The 15,780-nt window shown below is 33.8% G+C and overlaps 2 protein-coding genes across 2 annotated transcripts in view; one reads left to right on the forward strand and one right to left on the reverse strand.

Moving 5' to 3' along the window:
* The window catches only part of LOC128209486 (probable methyltransferase TARBP1), a 49,087-nt gene extending 47,273 nt beyond the window's left edge, over positions 1 to 1,814 (reverse strand). Inside the window, exon 1 of the mRNA XM_052913533.1 lies at positions 1,660 to 1,814. The gene's annotated coding sequence lies outside the window, so the exon portion shown is untranslated. The remainder of the gene's footprint in view (positions 1 to 1,659) is intronic.
* Positions 1,815 to 6,555: 4,741 nt separating this feature from the next.
* Positions 6,556 to 15,442, forward strand: LOC128209201 (microtubule-associated proteins 1A/1B light chain 3C-like). Its single transcript, XM_052913133.1, has 4 exons — positions 6,556 to 6,714; positions 7,814 to 7,869; positions 8,995 to 9,101; positions 12,414 to 15,442. The coding sequence occupies exons 1-4, from the start codon at positions 6,660 to 6,662 to the stop codon at positions 12,571 to 12,573; spliced, it is 378 nt and encodes a 125-aa protein (XP_052769093.1). The 5' UTR covers positions 6,556 to 6,659; the 3' UTR covers positions 12,574 to 15,442.
* The last annotated feature ends 338 nt before the right edge of the window (positions 15,443 to 15,780 follow it).

The raw sequence follows: 15,780 nt of genomic DNA on the forward strand, positions 1-15,780 counted from the left end.
CGGGCCTCAAACGCATTCCCATAAAAGGTCTCCATAAAGTCTTCGTAAGGTGACTTTGATGCTGCCCTCCTACCAGCCAGCCCGAACAATGACGCAAGTCATTCAAATAACTTGTTTTCCCTTTATGAAAATGTGGTTAAGAATATAAAAATGTGCCTGTCAAAAGAAATTAAAATAAAAATATAAAAAAACAAAACATAAAAAAATCAAGGGCCATAATTTGTATTTAGGGTTAAAATGGAGTTGTGTGACCTTATTGTAAGATGGTTGTCATTAATTATGCGAAGTAATAAGTGCATTGAATGAAGGGTATAGAAGTTTTTCATTTAAATCCCAACTTACCCTAAAACTTTAACCTGCCCTAAAACTTCAACCTAAGTCAATCAGGGGCCATAACTTGTATTAAGGATAATATGGAGTATCTAATCTCATTATGTGATGGGCCTGAACAACTGTGTGAAATATTAAGTCCATTGAATGAAGGGTATTGTCAGGGGGGTACACGTATTCCGAATCTTGAAGGGTTTAAGTGAGGTTTTGGAGCTTGATATGCAAGATGGCAGCGAAACCATGACGAAATAGGATTTTTGGAACCTGTTTTCGCCTGGTAAGTGGTATAAAGTATATATTTCAAAAATATCATGACGCACATTCGGCTCTACAATTACCATGCCTCACTAGGCTTTTTATTTCATGCGTTTAGGTTACGGAATAAAAAAGTTATTGAAGGAAAACCTTTGGCCAGTCTGTTGTTTACAAATGTGGGAAGTGAGAATTTGATACTTATTTTTTAACAGTTCCGTGCACAAAAAATAAATATCCAACAAATAATGATGAGTTTGACGGGTTTTCTTCATTTCATTCAGTCAAAGCATAACGATATATACATGAAGGGCACCTGCACAATTTTAAAACAATCGGAACATTTAAGCCATGGCCGAGTTGTTACGATTGTATTTACAAGGTCTATCTTGAAGCTTGTCGGGGGTGGCCGAGTTATTCGATTGGGTTGAGTTGTTCTGCTTGGCATAATTGTTGTCTGTGTCAGTCAACTTTCATTTTATTGGAAAGGTAAATAATGTGTTTTAATGCATTAAATGCTTGTTTTGTGCAAAATAACTTTTCACTTACATGGTAAAATATGAATATTAACCTTTATGATCAATTTCAACCATAAAATACTTCACTTAATAAAATTTCAATATTTTTCAAACACTCCTGGTATTTGCACATACACGTTTAGCATTAGGGATTGGAAGAATCCCGTATAACTGCATGTCTATTATTTTAGACTAATTGTCAATCATGAAATATTGTCTATAATGAAACATATTTCTTATTTTCTGTCATGAAATTTACTTCTTATTGTCTAACATGAAATATATTTCTTATTGTCCATCATGAATTTATTTCATGATAGATTCCTAAAAAAATCTAAAGAAAGTATTTAAATAGGCTTATAATACGGTAATATTATCATTCCTTTTATAACATAAAAAATTAAAATAATAAAAAAAATTAGTATAACGACAATGTGAACGCCATTATTAATGGCGATGGCCTCGAAACAGGTCCGATCGACAACTGGGCTGACCTGATGCTATTTGCAAAATTAGACGAAAATCGCGACTGTCCGAAAACTGCTTCAACTGTACTTGCCTAGTTTCACAATGGCTCATATTTTCGTCCCTGGTTATTATTTTAAGCTATTTATGGTTAGGGGAGAACGGTTAAGTTAAAAGCATACAAGTTGTAGCGGACCAATTGTAAAATCGCTTTCTGAAACAAAGCCAAAAAATGCACACGCAGTCAATCCAGCAAAATCTCCATTTAAAGAGCTCCTTCTTTGAGACATATGCCAGGGCCCGGGACTGCCGGGACCCAAATCTCGATTTAGGAATCATTTTAAATTCGGGATGTTTTTAATTTATATTACATGCGATTTTGTTTATTTCTTTCCTGATCATTTTTCATGATTCCTCCTGGAGTAAGTATAAGGCGATTTCAGTTCGTTTAACGTTAACGCAATGCGTTTAATTCGTCCTTAAAATTTAGAATGTAATTATAAAATATATATTGATTCATTTATAGTTTCAGGAATGTTTGGCATGATAATCCCCTACTGTACATCCCTTGTTTAAATTGCACTGCATGGTGTCACAGAAGGGGGCCAATTTCCTGTGTATTTGTTTATTTGCAAAGGGCCATTTATATTAGGCTGACACTTTTAGAGTAGATAATTTCAATGTCTCACTAATATATGTACAATTAAGTTACCAACATGCATAGCTAATGTATTTATTAATAAAACCGAATGGAAATAAATAATAAACAATAAATTAAGCATGAAAATTGTTTTAATAGTAATATAACATATATATTTTAATCCATCTTAAATGCATGGTCACATTTATTATTATTATTATTATTATTAATTATTATTATTATTATTATTATTATTATTATTATTATTATTTGAACAAAAAACAACAAAAACTAAAAGACAAGATGTTTTGTCCAATTCTATAATAAAACCTCCAGAAATGCACAGTAGGATACTCCGTGAGATTTAAGACCTGATAGACAGCGCAAAGCAATGAAGATTAAGATCAATACACAGAAGTTGTGTACTATACACGGATGGGGGGGATCACTCATTCGGAGCTCCTCGGCCATTTTATCGAAAACAACAAAAATGGCCTAGGAGTTCCGAATGGGGATCACTGACAGTCATTTACACCGAGGTCCCGGCTTGTTGTTGTTGGTCTGCCCGAGCCCTATGGCTGCATTATGGCTTGACCCCGTCACATCCACCAGTGTGACTGAAACATATTTTTGAGGCCAAAGGAGGAGTTTTATTCCCACCGTTTTGTGGGGTATTCGCCAAACGAGTAATTTTGATCCCCAAATGCCGCGGGCCCTACATTGAATGGCACCTAGAGTGGTCATATATAATATTTATCATGTTATTTTGATATAACACCTATCACTGTAAAATAATGTTAATTGAAAAAGTAAAAGTCGTCACACCTAAGCAAAAAACATGCCGAAAGAAAAACACAAGTAGCTGTATGTGTTCGACAGATATAAATTTGAAACAATCATAAATATATACACGCCCATGTTATTTAATTTAATAAGTTGTTGTTTTATTCAATAAGTCCGCTGGTTTTTGAATGCCATATTTTGACAGAAATATACTTCAATGAATGAAAAATAGAATTGAGAATGCTCAATAACTAAGGACTCATGGCGTAAGCTAAGCAACTTTTGGAAATAAAATGGTATTGGTATTGGTTTTACGAGACGTGCAGCTTTCTTTGGCGAATTTAAGCATAAATGCAAAGAAGTTATTAACTTTATGATAATTTTATTGAAACTTGCATTTCAATATGAAACACAGGAATACTCAACCATTTTAATGCATATCTTAACTATTAAAAAATCGAATCAAGATGGATGCACATATAACACACTACCATATCTATATCTGTAATAATATACCACAAAACACTCTTCTTCCTCTCCATAAACTCTAGCCTTGTTATGTTTGTGCTTGTTGGAATTGATAGTCGCCTGCTTGCATGCGTGTGTTCTCGTTTACCACCCACCTCATAGATGTGTTATATAGTGTATAAAAACATGGAAATGTTTCTTCTCTATTCAACAATGCTTGTATGTGTTGTTTCGTATTTGTAGAACTTTTTACGGGCAGTACAGGCTGACCAGAAGGCTGACCATATAGAAATAGGCTGATCAGCTTGAAAAAAGGCTGACCAAGAAAATGAAATGCAAATATTTTGAATTTTTTTTAAGTTGTATGTTTTGTTGTGTACTCATTTTACTAAGTAAAGTTTGGTACTTGATGTGTTTTTTTGAAAAAGAAAAACAACAACAAACAAACTATTGTTAAAAATTACTTTTATAATGATTTTGAATAATATAAGAAATCAAGTCGGTATAGTACATTATATTTTATTTCAAGTGAATGACATAAACTCGAAATAAAATTGACGTGCATGATGAAATTGACGTGCATGGTGCAGGTTTGGTGAGCGTGTGAGTAATTCACACGCATTTAAGAGTTATGACTTAAATAGCGATATTGGCAGTCTAGTGCAAACATGGTTATTAAGAACAGAACAGAACATAATTTATTAAACGTAAACTATACAGTTTCTTTGTCTGTTGTATACATATATAAATACATTACACTTATACAAGGTATTGTGAACTATTAAATCAATGTTATAATCAATCTATGTTTAAGGAGGAACTGGAATAGTAAAACACAAATCTATCAAACTATAATAGTATACAATACAATACAACCAATATAGTTTGCTTTTTATATACTAGTATAGGTTGGAACAAATGATATTCAATTGATCAATCTCTTACATTAAAACAGAATAACATTGTATACATAAACATAAATGGTAACACATAGTTACAAATGTCAACAAAGTATACTCCTGCTTGAGATAAATATGTGAATCAAGGCTTATAATTATAGATTCATTAATAAAGTAGAACGCATCTTAAATGCTTCCGATATGTATAATAAACATTTCCTGGCATAATTTGCAATCGAATTCCTAAAATTATATCATCATCAATATTTAAAGGTACAACGAAATTGTCCAGACGTTTATGCCATAAAATAGATACTCCATCTCTACCAAAGTGTCGTTTGTGTAAGGGGGTATTTTCACATATTGTATAGTGTTTATAATAATAATAATAATAAGTCACATGAGATTGAATCCATGAAATGTAAATTGTTCAAGGTTAGCCAATATTCTGATATTCCACGGATGTCAATACCATCTTCTGTCAAGATATCACTTAGATGGGCGACACTAGACATAATACCAGTGATATTCCACGTTCGCATGTTTTAACATAACGTAGCCATGAGTAGGAAAGCACAATGTGTAACTGCCATTTTCAATTCTACTATGATTACATTTCTGTATATATTGTCACCAATTAATCTACATTCATTGACAGCATACTTAAGCGGTTCCCGGGTAGCTCCTCGACGTATTGCCCGCTGTCAAACGTCTGTACCATATCCGCCTGCCGTCCGTCCGCCGTTTACGGACCGCAAGTCGCTCCTCCGCCTGTCGTCGAGCCGCAATCTGGAACCTAGGGGGGATCTCCCGGTGCGTTCGTACCGGTGTGTTCACTGGCGCTCTGTTTCCCCGCGTTGTCGGCAGGTTATCTACCCTACTACGATATGATGTCATCTGACGTCCAGAGTGGCGTAGTGTTTCACGTGATCGTCATGGCTCCCACGTTACGTAATCAGGCCAGAATCCCTCTTTTCAATCTCATTAAAATCAGATCCCCAATACACGCTTCACGACGTTACGTAATGAAATGAAGTGAACGTCACGATATGATTTTAATGAGATTGGATATGATTTTAATGAGATTGCCCTCTGTTAGAACAAGATCCATCATCTTAAATTTATTTTAAGTAAATGTGTGTAAACAATATATGGGAAAGCCAATTAATACTTGAATAAAAATGATTGAAGTCAACGGTTAAGCAAAAGTTAAAAGATCTTTTTATAAATGAATTGTTTGCATGTTTGGTCTAACTGAAACATCCAATAAAGCAACGTTTTACAGAGTATTCAAAACTAAATTCGGCATTGAGCCATACATCTAAGTAATTAAATCAACAGACTAAAAACATACAATTTGTAGTTGAATTTAGAACAAGAAACCATGGACTCCCAATTGAAACTGGTAGCTGAAATAGAACGTACGCCACTAAAGGAAAGAGTTTATAGAAATTGCGATTAATTAGGCGATGAATTCCATTATCTGCTTCTGTGTAATATTCTTGATGAAGAACGAAAGATATATTTGAAAACATACTTTTGCAGATACCCAAATATCCTTAAACAAGAGAAACTTAAGAATACCCATTATAAAAGACAGATGTTTAACTTAATATACTGTTTGTTAAAGCAATTTCATTGAAACGGTGGCCAATATAGTTGTGTGACATGCCTGTTTATATATTAAGAACATGTGCCAATTTGTTTGTACATAATTGTTATTATATTTTATTGACACTCCATTTATTTATTCATGTATGTGGCAAGTATTTAACAAATTGATTACACTGGCAATTTACTATTTATAAAATATATTGTAAAACAAAATAATTCACCATACAAAATAAGGTATTCTTGATTTCCAAATTATTGCATACAGGAAGGAAAAGTTCATTTGAACACTAAATAAAAGGTAATCGTCTGGTTTACAAACTGACTAATTATATTTTTTTCTGTTTCTGATTCCAAATAGTTATACACCCCTAAAATATACCTGGAATGACAAAGTTGAATATAATCTTATTCTCAAATATCTAAAAAAAAACTAACCATAACCCTTAAATCCTGCAATGCAAAACTAAATAAATAGCGACGAACGGGTACAGATAGATTTTGGCGTGCTGTCCCTTCAGTTTTTTTACCGGTATCCTACAATTTAACAATCCGGCCATTAAACCAATCATGTGGCATACGTTCATGACGTCATTTGTCACAATAAAGTGACACTACTCCGTTACGATTTGACATAATTTACAGATACACAACACCACAGACCGTGCCATTGAATCTCAAATACACACAACAATGCCGGAAAACAAAGAAGGAACAGCTAAATCTTTCAAACAGCGTAAGAGTTTTGGTAAGTGGTAGATGTTTTGTTTATTATCCGCAGTACTGTACAGTTGTTCAGCAAAATTTTATGAATGATTTTTTCTTGTGTGTACTGGATATTGGTTAAAAAATATAAATTACATTTATTGTAGTGTGTGTTGGTAAGAACCAGCCATCCAATAAGCTCAGTCAATAAAGCTGACTGTTGGCATGTAGTGGTCATGAGTGTGAGTCTGCAACTTCCACTCAAAATATAATTACTCATGCAATGCGTTTTGTAGGGCAAGCATTTACAAAACCAAAGTAAACTGTTTTGTTTTGTATCCCTTTTGCAACACAGTTCATACACTGCAAGCGTGGAACCAAACACAGCGATTACTGAAAGCAAGGTGTCCGTCTAAAAACAAATGAGCATAAACAAATAATAGTTTAATAGAAATCTGGTGTGCTGCCAATTCATTTTTAATGTAAGTCAGTCTGAAAACATCTGGTGTTTGCTGTGGGACCAAGGCCTAAACATAGCCACAATAATAAATGTTCAGGGATACTTATTATTAATTTTGACATTTGTCAGTTATCAAATATTTAATATTTTCCATACACTTTTTAAAGGTTGCAGTGCTTTCTTTAGGAAATGTATCCTAAATTGATGGCAGGCTGATCTAAGTTGTGTAATTTGGATAGCTTACTGTAACCCAGAACAGAAAAGGGACAAGTGGGTTGCATTGCTTTTTGTATTTTATGAAAGCCATATTGAAAACAAGTTATGTTACATTTATATAGTTTAATGTGTTACCTTCAATAAATAAAGTTAATATTATTGTTAATAATGTGGGGTACTTATTTCCCTTGATCATACCAATAAGAGTGATTTATATAATGTTGTAAATTAACTTGTTGTAAAATAAATTAGTTTAAAGTATACATGAAGGGACTTCCATTGTGAGCAATCTGATCTTTGTGCCATCCAGATGGAGAGGTAGCGTGATTATCCCCTGAAAGTGTTCTTTATGAATTACCATGTCATTTCTTCCCTTGTATTAGTGACAAGTATCAAGATTTAAGGATAATAAAGAACAATGCCAAGAATACCTTTGGTGACTGCTTCTTACTTCCTTATATTTCAGCCACTCGGAAAGAAGAAGTAGCAGGAATCAGAGCCAAGTTTCCAACCAAAGTACCGGTATGTTGCATTACTCAGTGCTATAAGTTTTCAACTGAAGAACTGGTATGTTGATTGCTCATTGGTATAAGGTTCTAACCATAAGCAGCTGTGAATACTTTATTTTAAAAATTATTTATTAAAAAACACCCTGGTATTAAGATTTCACAGTTTACAAACTATGAAGCACGTCAGTGATAGACGGTGTGTTCATGTTTTGTCTCATACTACCCATATAAATGTAGCATTCATTTTCATACGTACATGTACTCTAAGAGAATGATCGTAATAATAAGGGAAGACGATCATTATCTGTTTCAATGTACAAGTGAGGAAAGTGGCATATGCTCTAAATTTTGGACATCATTTTAGAACGTGGTGATATAGTTTGATAACTGTTATCATAGTCATATATTTCATCAAAATTATCAGAGTTGTACTATCCACTATAAGTTAATAACCTCATTGTTTTTCAATGATATTAAATGATTACGCACTTTGTAATCAGCTATTAAGACGGTTACAGTACAGAGACAATTTTGAACTATAATTTTACTTAAAGCCAACCAGCCTAAAGTACACATTTATAAGGTCTCCAAGCTGTTGAAAAATATTTTCTAAATAATTTGAATTTCCCAAATCGCTATATATAGCTCATCCATAAAAAATTAAATATGTACAACTGACTGAGAGTTAGTTATTTTTTTAAAAGAACATAGGCTGCACTAACATTACACATTTTTATGTAATACATGTATACACCTACAACAGTTCACTTTTAATTTTTAATTAAAAAATAATTGACAAAAAATAGTGATGGTTTAATTTCAACCTACATCCCAGGGATTTATGAGTTAAAGGTTAACTTTTCTGTTTAAGTATTAAATCTCTCAATCAAATTTTGAATCATAACAAAACATCAGCTTAATTAAATTTCTTTGGGGGTACAAAGCTAACACAAATAGCACCCTGATTGGCTGACGGAAAGTTTTCCAGAACATAACCAATGGGTGAGCCTGAGATCCAAATGGCAAAACAATTGTTTTTAAATGATTTTAAAAACATTGACCAATAGCAGACATGGATCTTTTCAACTTTAACTGAACAAACTTAAACAAACTAATTGCATTGACTTTGTGTTTGAAGGTGATAGTCGAGCGTTATTACAAGGAGCAGAGCCTGCCTATACTGGACAAGACCAAATTTCTTGTGCCCCAGGAGCTGACCATGTCTCAGTTTGCTACTATTATCAGGTACACCTATTGGGCCACATGCCCAGTTTGCTACTATTATCAGGTACACCTATGGGGCCACATGCCCAGTTTGCTACTACTATTAGGTACACCTATTGGGCCACATGCCCAGTTTGCTACTATTATCAGGTACACCTATTGGGCCACATGCCCAGTTTGCTACCATTATCAGGTACACCTATTGGGCCACATGCCCAGTTTGCTTCTATTATCAGGTACACCTATTGGGCCACATGCCCAGTTTGCTACTATTATCAGGTACACCTATTGGGCCACATGCCCAGTTTGCTACTATTATTAGGTACACCTATTGGACCACATGCCAAGTTTGCTACTATAATCAGTACACGTGCGTGCCACATGCCTGGTTTGCTACTATCACCAGGAACATGCGCAGACCACATGCCCTTTTTAGCTCAACAATTCGAAGAATAGGTGGGCTATACTACTCGCGTCGGCGCCCGGTTAAAGTTTTAGGGCAAGTTGGTATTTTCACTTTTAAGTCCAATACCTTTCATTCAATTGAGTTAATACTTCACACAGTTGTTCAGGGCCATATCATGATGAGGTTAGATAACTCCATATTATTCTTTACACATATTATGGCCCCTGATTGACTATGAAACTTAGGTTAAAGTTTTAGGGCAGGTTGGGATATTTATAAATAACTTCTATACCCTTTGTTCAATTGACTTAATACTTCACACAGTTGTTCAGGACCATCACACAATGAGGTTACATAACTCCATATTATCCTTAATACAAGTTATGGACCCTGATTGACTTAGGTTAAAGTTTTAGGGCAGGTTAAAGTTTTAGGGCAAGTTGGGATTTTCACTTAAAACTCCAATACCATTCGTTCAATTGACTTAATACTTCACACAGTTTTTCAGAGCCATCACATAATGAGGTTAGATAACTCCATATTACCTTTTATACAAATTATGGCCCCTAATTGACTATGGAACTCAGCTTAAAGTTTTAGGGCAGGTTGGGATATTTATTAATGACTTCTATACCTTTCATTCAATTGACTTATACTTTACACAATTGTTCAGGACCATCACCCAATGAGGTTACATAACTCCATATCCTTAATACAAGTTATGGCCCCTGATTGACTTAGGTTAAAGTTTTAGGCAAGTAAAAGTTAAGGGCAAGTTGGGATTTTAATAAAAACAACTTCTATACCTTTCATTCAATGCACTTAATAAAATTCAAAATTATTTACGACCATCTTGCAACAAGAAACGTAACTCCATTTTAACCCTAAATACAAATTATGTCCCTTGAATTTTTATTTGTTTTAAATTTCTTTTGACAGGCACATTTTTACATTCTTAACCAGTTTTTACTTAGGGAAAACAAGAAGGGCTATACTATATGGCCCTTGATTTGTTTTTTTTTAAATTTTATTTTAATTTCTTTTGAAAGGCATATTTGTTTATTCTTTACCACATTTTCATAATGGGAAATCAAGTTATTTGAATGACTTGCGTCATTTTTCAGGTGGTGGGAGGGCAGCATCAAAGTCATCTTATGTATTGAATAATTTTAGTTAGGTTTTACATAAATAGACCAAACTTGGTAATATTACATTGTTATTGTATTCACTTCTAAGTCAAAGCGGCGAAGTCGAGCGCGCTGCCTTACGACAGCTCTTGTTGCTATTATAATCAGTATACATGCCTGCCACATGCCCGGTTTGCTACTATCTTTAGGTACACCTGCAGGTCACATGCTCAGTTTGCTACTATTAGCAGTACACAAGCCAGCCACATGCCAAGTTTGCTACTATTATCAGTACATATGCCAGCCACATGCCCAGTTTGCAACTATCATCAGATTCACCTGAGGTCCACATGCCCAGTTTGCTACTATTATTAGATTAACATGTGGGCCACATGCCCTGTTTGCTACTATTTTCTGGTACACCTGCAGGCCACATGCCCAGTTGGGTACTGTCATCATAACACAAGCAGGCCACATGTCCAGTTTGCTACTTTCATCAGATTCACCTGCGGGCCACGTGCCCTGCTTCCTTTTATCATAAGGTTCAAGTGCAGGCCACATGCTAGGTTAACTACTATCATAAGGTACATCTGGGGCCACATGCCCGGTTTGGTACTATCATAAGATACACATGCAGACCACATGCCCAGTTTGGTACTATCATAAGGTACATATGCTGACCACATGCTCAGTTTGGCACTATCATAAGGTACACCTGTGGTACACCAGTGGGCCATAAAATTATGCTCAATTTTGGTACTATCATAAGGTACACATCAGGACCACATGCCCAGTTTGGTACTATCATAAGGTACACCTGTGGACCACATGTCCAGTTTGGTTCTATACCCAGTTTGGTACTATCATAAGGTACACCTGTGGACCATATGCCCAGTTTGGTACTATCATAAGGTACACAAGTGGACCATATGCGGATGATATGCCCAGTTTGGTACCATCATAAGGTACACCTGTGGACCACATGCCCAATTTGGTACTATCATAAGGTTCACCTGTGGACCATATGCCCAGTTCGGTACCATCATAAAGTACACCTTGGACTATATGCCCAGTTTGCTACTATCATAAGGTTCATTTCAAACTTTGTTTATCGACAAATTGATTTAGTTAACTTACTTTTATGAACAAACACTTAGTGGCCTTGGCATATACTCACTGAACAAAACTTTGTATATAATTATTATCTTAGATGAAATAAATTTGATTTCTAATAGCATGACTTACGCTTTTCAACAACTTAGAACATCTTCATTCATACTTTTAACTAATTAGTTAACAACAGAGATCTTATTTGAACTTTTGATTATGTTTTATCATTTTGGTGCAGCATGGTCACATTTCGTACAAAATATAATTAAAAAAAAAATGTTTGACTTCATAAAACATAAGTGAGTCCCTTTAAGAATGGACTTACAATTAAAAACATAAGGTTAATAATTATGCTTCTCATAATATTGCTTAAGGACCTTTTGCCAACTTAGGCTTTCGTATCGTAGATAATACATTTTATTAAAGAAATTTACCTTTATATTATGAATACACTTTGATTGTAATTTTTGCCTATTTCAAATCATACATAAATCTTTGCATAAAAAAGCTATCAAGTATTTTAGTGTTTACTCTGTTCCAGTGAATTATGCTATTTGTCAATAATTGAACTATTTTTTTCTGAAATATAAGTACACAGTGAGGTCTTGAAGAGTATTTATTTTTGTTGCTTTTTAATTATCTTCTGTATAGGTAATGTGTTAATAATTTTTTTGTGCAATTAACTTCCAGAAATCGGATGTCCTTGAATGCAAACCAAGCGTTTTACCTGATTATCAACAACAAAAGTATCTCCTCGATGTCTCTGACGTTGGCTGAGGTTTACCGGGACGACAAGGATGAGGACGGCTTCCTGTACATGACGTACGCCTCGCAGGAGATGTTCGGATAGACCCAGTGTGTTCCATGGTTACCATGAAGTCCCATGGACTATACCTGCTGCTGTAAATGCAGGAGAAATGTCATCCACTTATGGATTCTGTGATCTGAAACTTTAATTTGCCTGTACATCTGTGTGTATGTCTCTTGTGATGTGAACTGTTCCTAGTTTATTTTGCCATTGGTTGTTCAAGTTCTGAATGCAAGCGTTGCTTTATTTCATAACAGTTGTTTAAATACTGCCATTAAGAAGCCATTAATTTCATATTTGCATCATGAATATTTGCCACATATACTCTCATTGTTGATGCATGTTGCATCTGAAATGATATACAGTGAGTGAGTGTTGGAAAGGAATAGTTGATTACTAGTGTACGTGTGTTTCACACCAATGATATATAACACATTGTGTTTATTATACAATATACATGTATTTTTGAATTAGTACTGTCACTGTGTTACACAATCAGTTATTTAATTTGATTAGGATTTTGCTAATGTTTTTGTTGGGTTTGTTTTTTTGACATGGCCCCGTTTTCCTTTATCTTTCCCTTAGAAGGGTGAATATTATTCAGATTTTAATCATAAAGGAAAAGATAGTTTTGCCTGGTTAAGTTTCAAAATAAATGAGGAAATGTAGTTTTAATCCCTTGCTTCAATTTGTTTCAGCCCAAATCAGTAAAACAAAAAAATAAGTTGAGAGTGGCCAAGCCTCTTTTGTAAATGGCATGTCATCTTTGGGTATTGAAGTTATATAAAATGTAGTACTAAATGAGACATATTTAATTTGTAAAAAAAAAGTTATTGCCTATTTTGTATGCAGCTCTAGAAATTTCAGCATAAGTCAAACTATCACTTGTGAAACTGTCTGATACATATAATAACAGTGCAAAGGCTTTTTACCATCAGTAGATATTCATTTTGAGCAGTGGGGTATTGCACGTTCTGTTACCAACATAGTTTTCTTTTTGCCTCCATGCTTGTTAAACTAAAAGTCTCAATTGACTCAATTTCATAGCAAAGTTCAAAGACAAAAGAGTGTCAAGCAGCTTAAAACTGATATTCTGCATAGTTTCAGTTATACATGTATCGTTTTATTGTTACCTTTTTCCTCGTACACCTAATGCTGACATTTTATATGGGAACAATGAATATACATGTGATTTCTTCATTTTTCTCCTTCTTGATGATGGACAGACTTTGGAATATGGTGATTCTAATATATATTTATTATATATTTTGTAAAAAAACTCAGTTACCCTCTCCCTGTGATCTTTATTTCAAGTTAAAGAATTTGAAAAGGGCAAACTATTAACATTTTGGTGCAATATATGTTGATTACAATAAGGTTGTTTATTTTTGTTTGTTTGTTGATTGTTTATATTTTGGACATTGATGTGTCCTGAGCTTTGTAAAACATTACCCACCAAGAACAATTTCAAATGTGACAGTTTATTGAAGGCCATTGTGGATCAAGTTGTTAACCCAACCAAGAAAATTCAACCTTGCAATATTTTTAACCCAACCAAGAAATCCCAAACAAGAAATTGCAATCTTGTAATATTGTTAGTCCAACCAAGAAAAGGCATCCTTGTTTCATTTAAACCTGACCAAGAAAGTGCTACCCTGTTATATGGTAAACCAATCCAAGGGATCGCAACCCTAGAAATGTAATGTTTTTGCTGACATTTATCTTTGAAGGTTGTATACTTTGTGCTTTTGACTAAAACTAAGATGTGATATTTAATTTTTATTTTACGGATCTATTTGTTTGAAAAATGAATCCAATTTATTAATTACCTTCTGTGAACAAATTTTAAATAACATGAAAACCCATTTATCATATAATCATGGAGAATCACAGACAATTTATTGATGAAGTGCATGTGTAGTTTATTATTGTATGTTGGTGTTTAATCATTGGTCTTAGGACATGAATTAATGTTATGTTAAGAGTTTGGTCACTGAAACAAAAATAGTTTTAAATTGCACATGTTGGTGATATTAGAAATTATCATATTAGTGCTAATGTTTATAATGTATTTTGCAATTGCTAACTTGTGTGAGGTACATGTATACCTTTATTTGCTTCTTGTGGCTATGATAGGTAGAACAAACTTTTTGTTCATATTTTACTCACAGCTTCTGTGATAGAATTGCAATAGTATGGAATTGGTTTTGAAAACTGTTCATCTCTTGCTCAGTATGTCAAGGTTGTATGCCATAGTGGTATTTCGTGAACAATGTTCTAGTGCCTCTATCCAATAATGTAGGATTATTGTTTTGTCATCACAACATAATTTATCTGTTACTCTTTTAAGCTGGATATAAGCAAGTTTATGTATTAGTGTTACTGAAAAGCATTGTACTAAAAGTACATGTTTGAATTCTAGATAATTATGTTTGTAGAGGTCAGTCACCAAAATAGATTCTTTTTCATCTGGACATTTAAGTTAAGTTCTCAGTTATGAATGTGTGTATATTCATTATTATAATTAACATTTGGAAAAAAATAGAATATGCAATCAGATATTGGCTACTTGATAGTTTGTTGTGTCAAATTTTATTTTTGTCTGGTAAGTATTTCATGCATACCCTTAAGACATTTTAACAGCGTTATGTTACAATATTTTTAGGTTCTGCTTGTTCTCTCATTAATACCAATTTTTTAAGGCTCTTCTAAAGGCTTGATGTCAATCATGTTCATAATTATATTTTAGTTTAAATTAAAAGATAAAAATAATTAATTTAATTATTGATACAACAGTAAACAATTTTGTTGTTTAATTGTATCAAAACTACAAAACTGTCACAGTACAAGTGGGAACAATCTTATCAATATGGTTTGTCTTTACTTGCTATTGAATAAAGATTATTTTGTTTTTCGTTGTTTAGTTGTGCTAATTACAAGTACTATTCAAAGGAATAAGAGCTGCCACAGTCACCATTACGTAGGAATTTTAATTAAAGCTATAAGCTAATTGAAATATTTAGAGCCTCTTGACCGCCGCTATTGGAGTTTAGTGATAAAATATGGAATGCAGGTATATTTCGTAGAGGTACGTTTGGTATTGCCTTTTTATTGCCACATAGTTTGTTTTGCAAGTAATTTTGAAGCGCAATCATAGACTTATGGCGGAAAAAAGCCTTTGCTTTTGTGACAAAAACAAGAAGAGGGACAGCTTTGTCCTTTTGACACATTTTTTTCTATTTTAAGCTC

Source organism: Mya arenaria, chromosome 11, assembly GCF_026914265.1.
Source record: "Mya arenaria isolate MELC-2E11 chromosome 11, ASM2691426v1".
NCBI lineage: Eukaryota > Metazoa > Mollusca > Bivalvia > Myida > Myidae > Mya > Mya arenaria.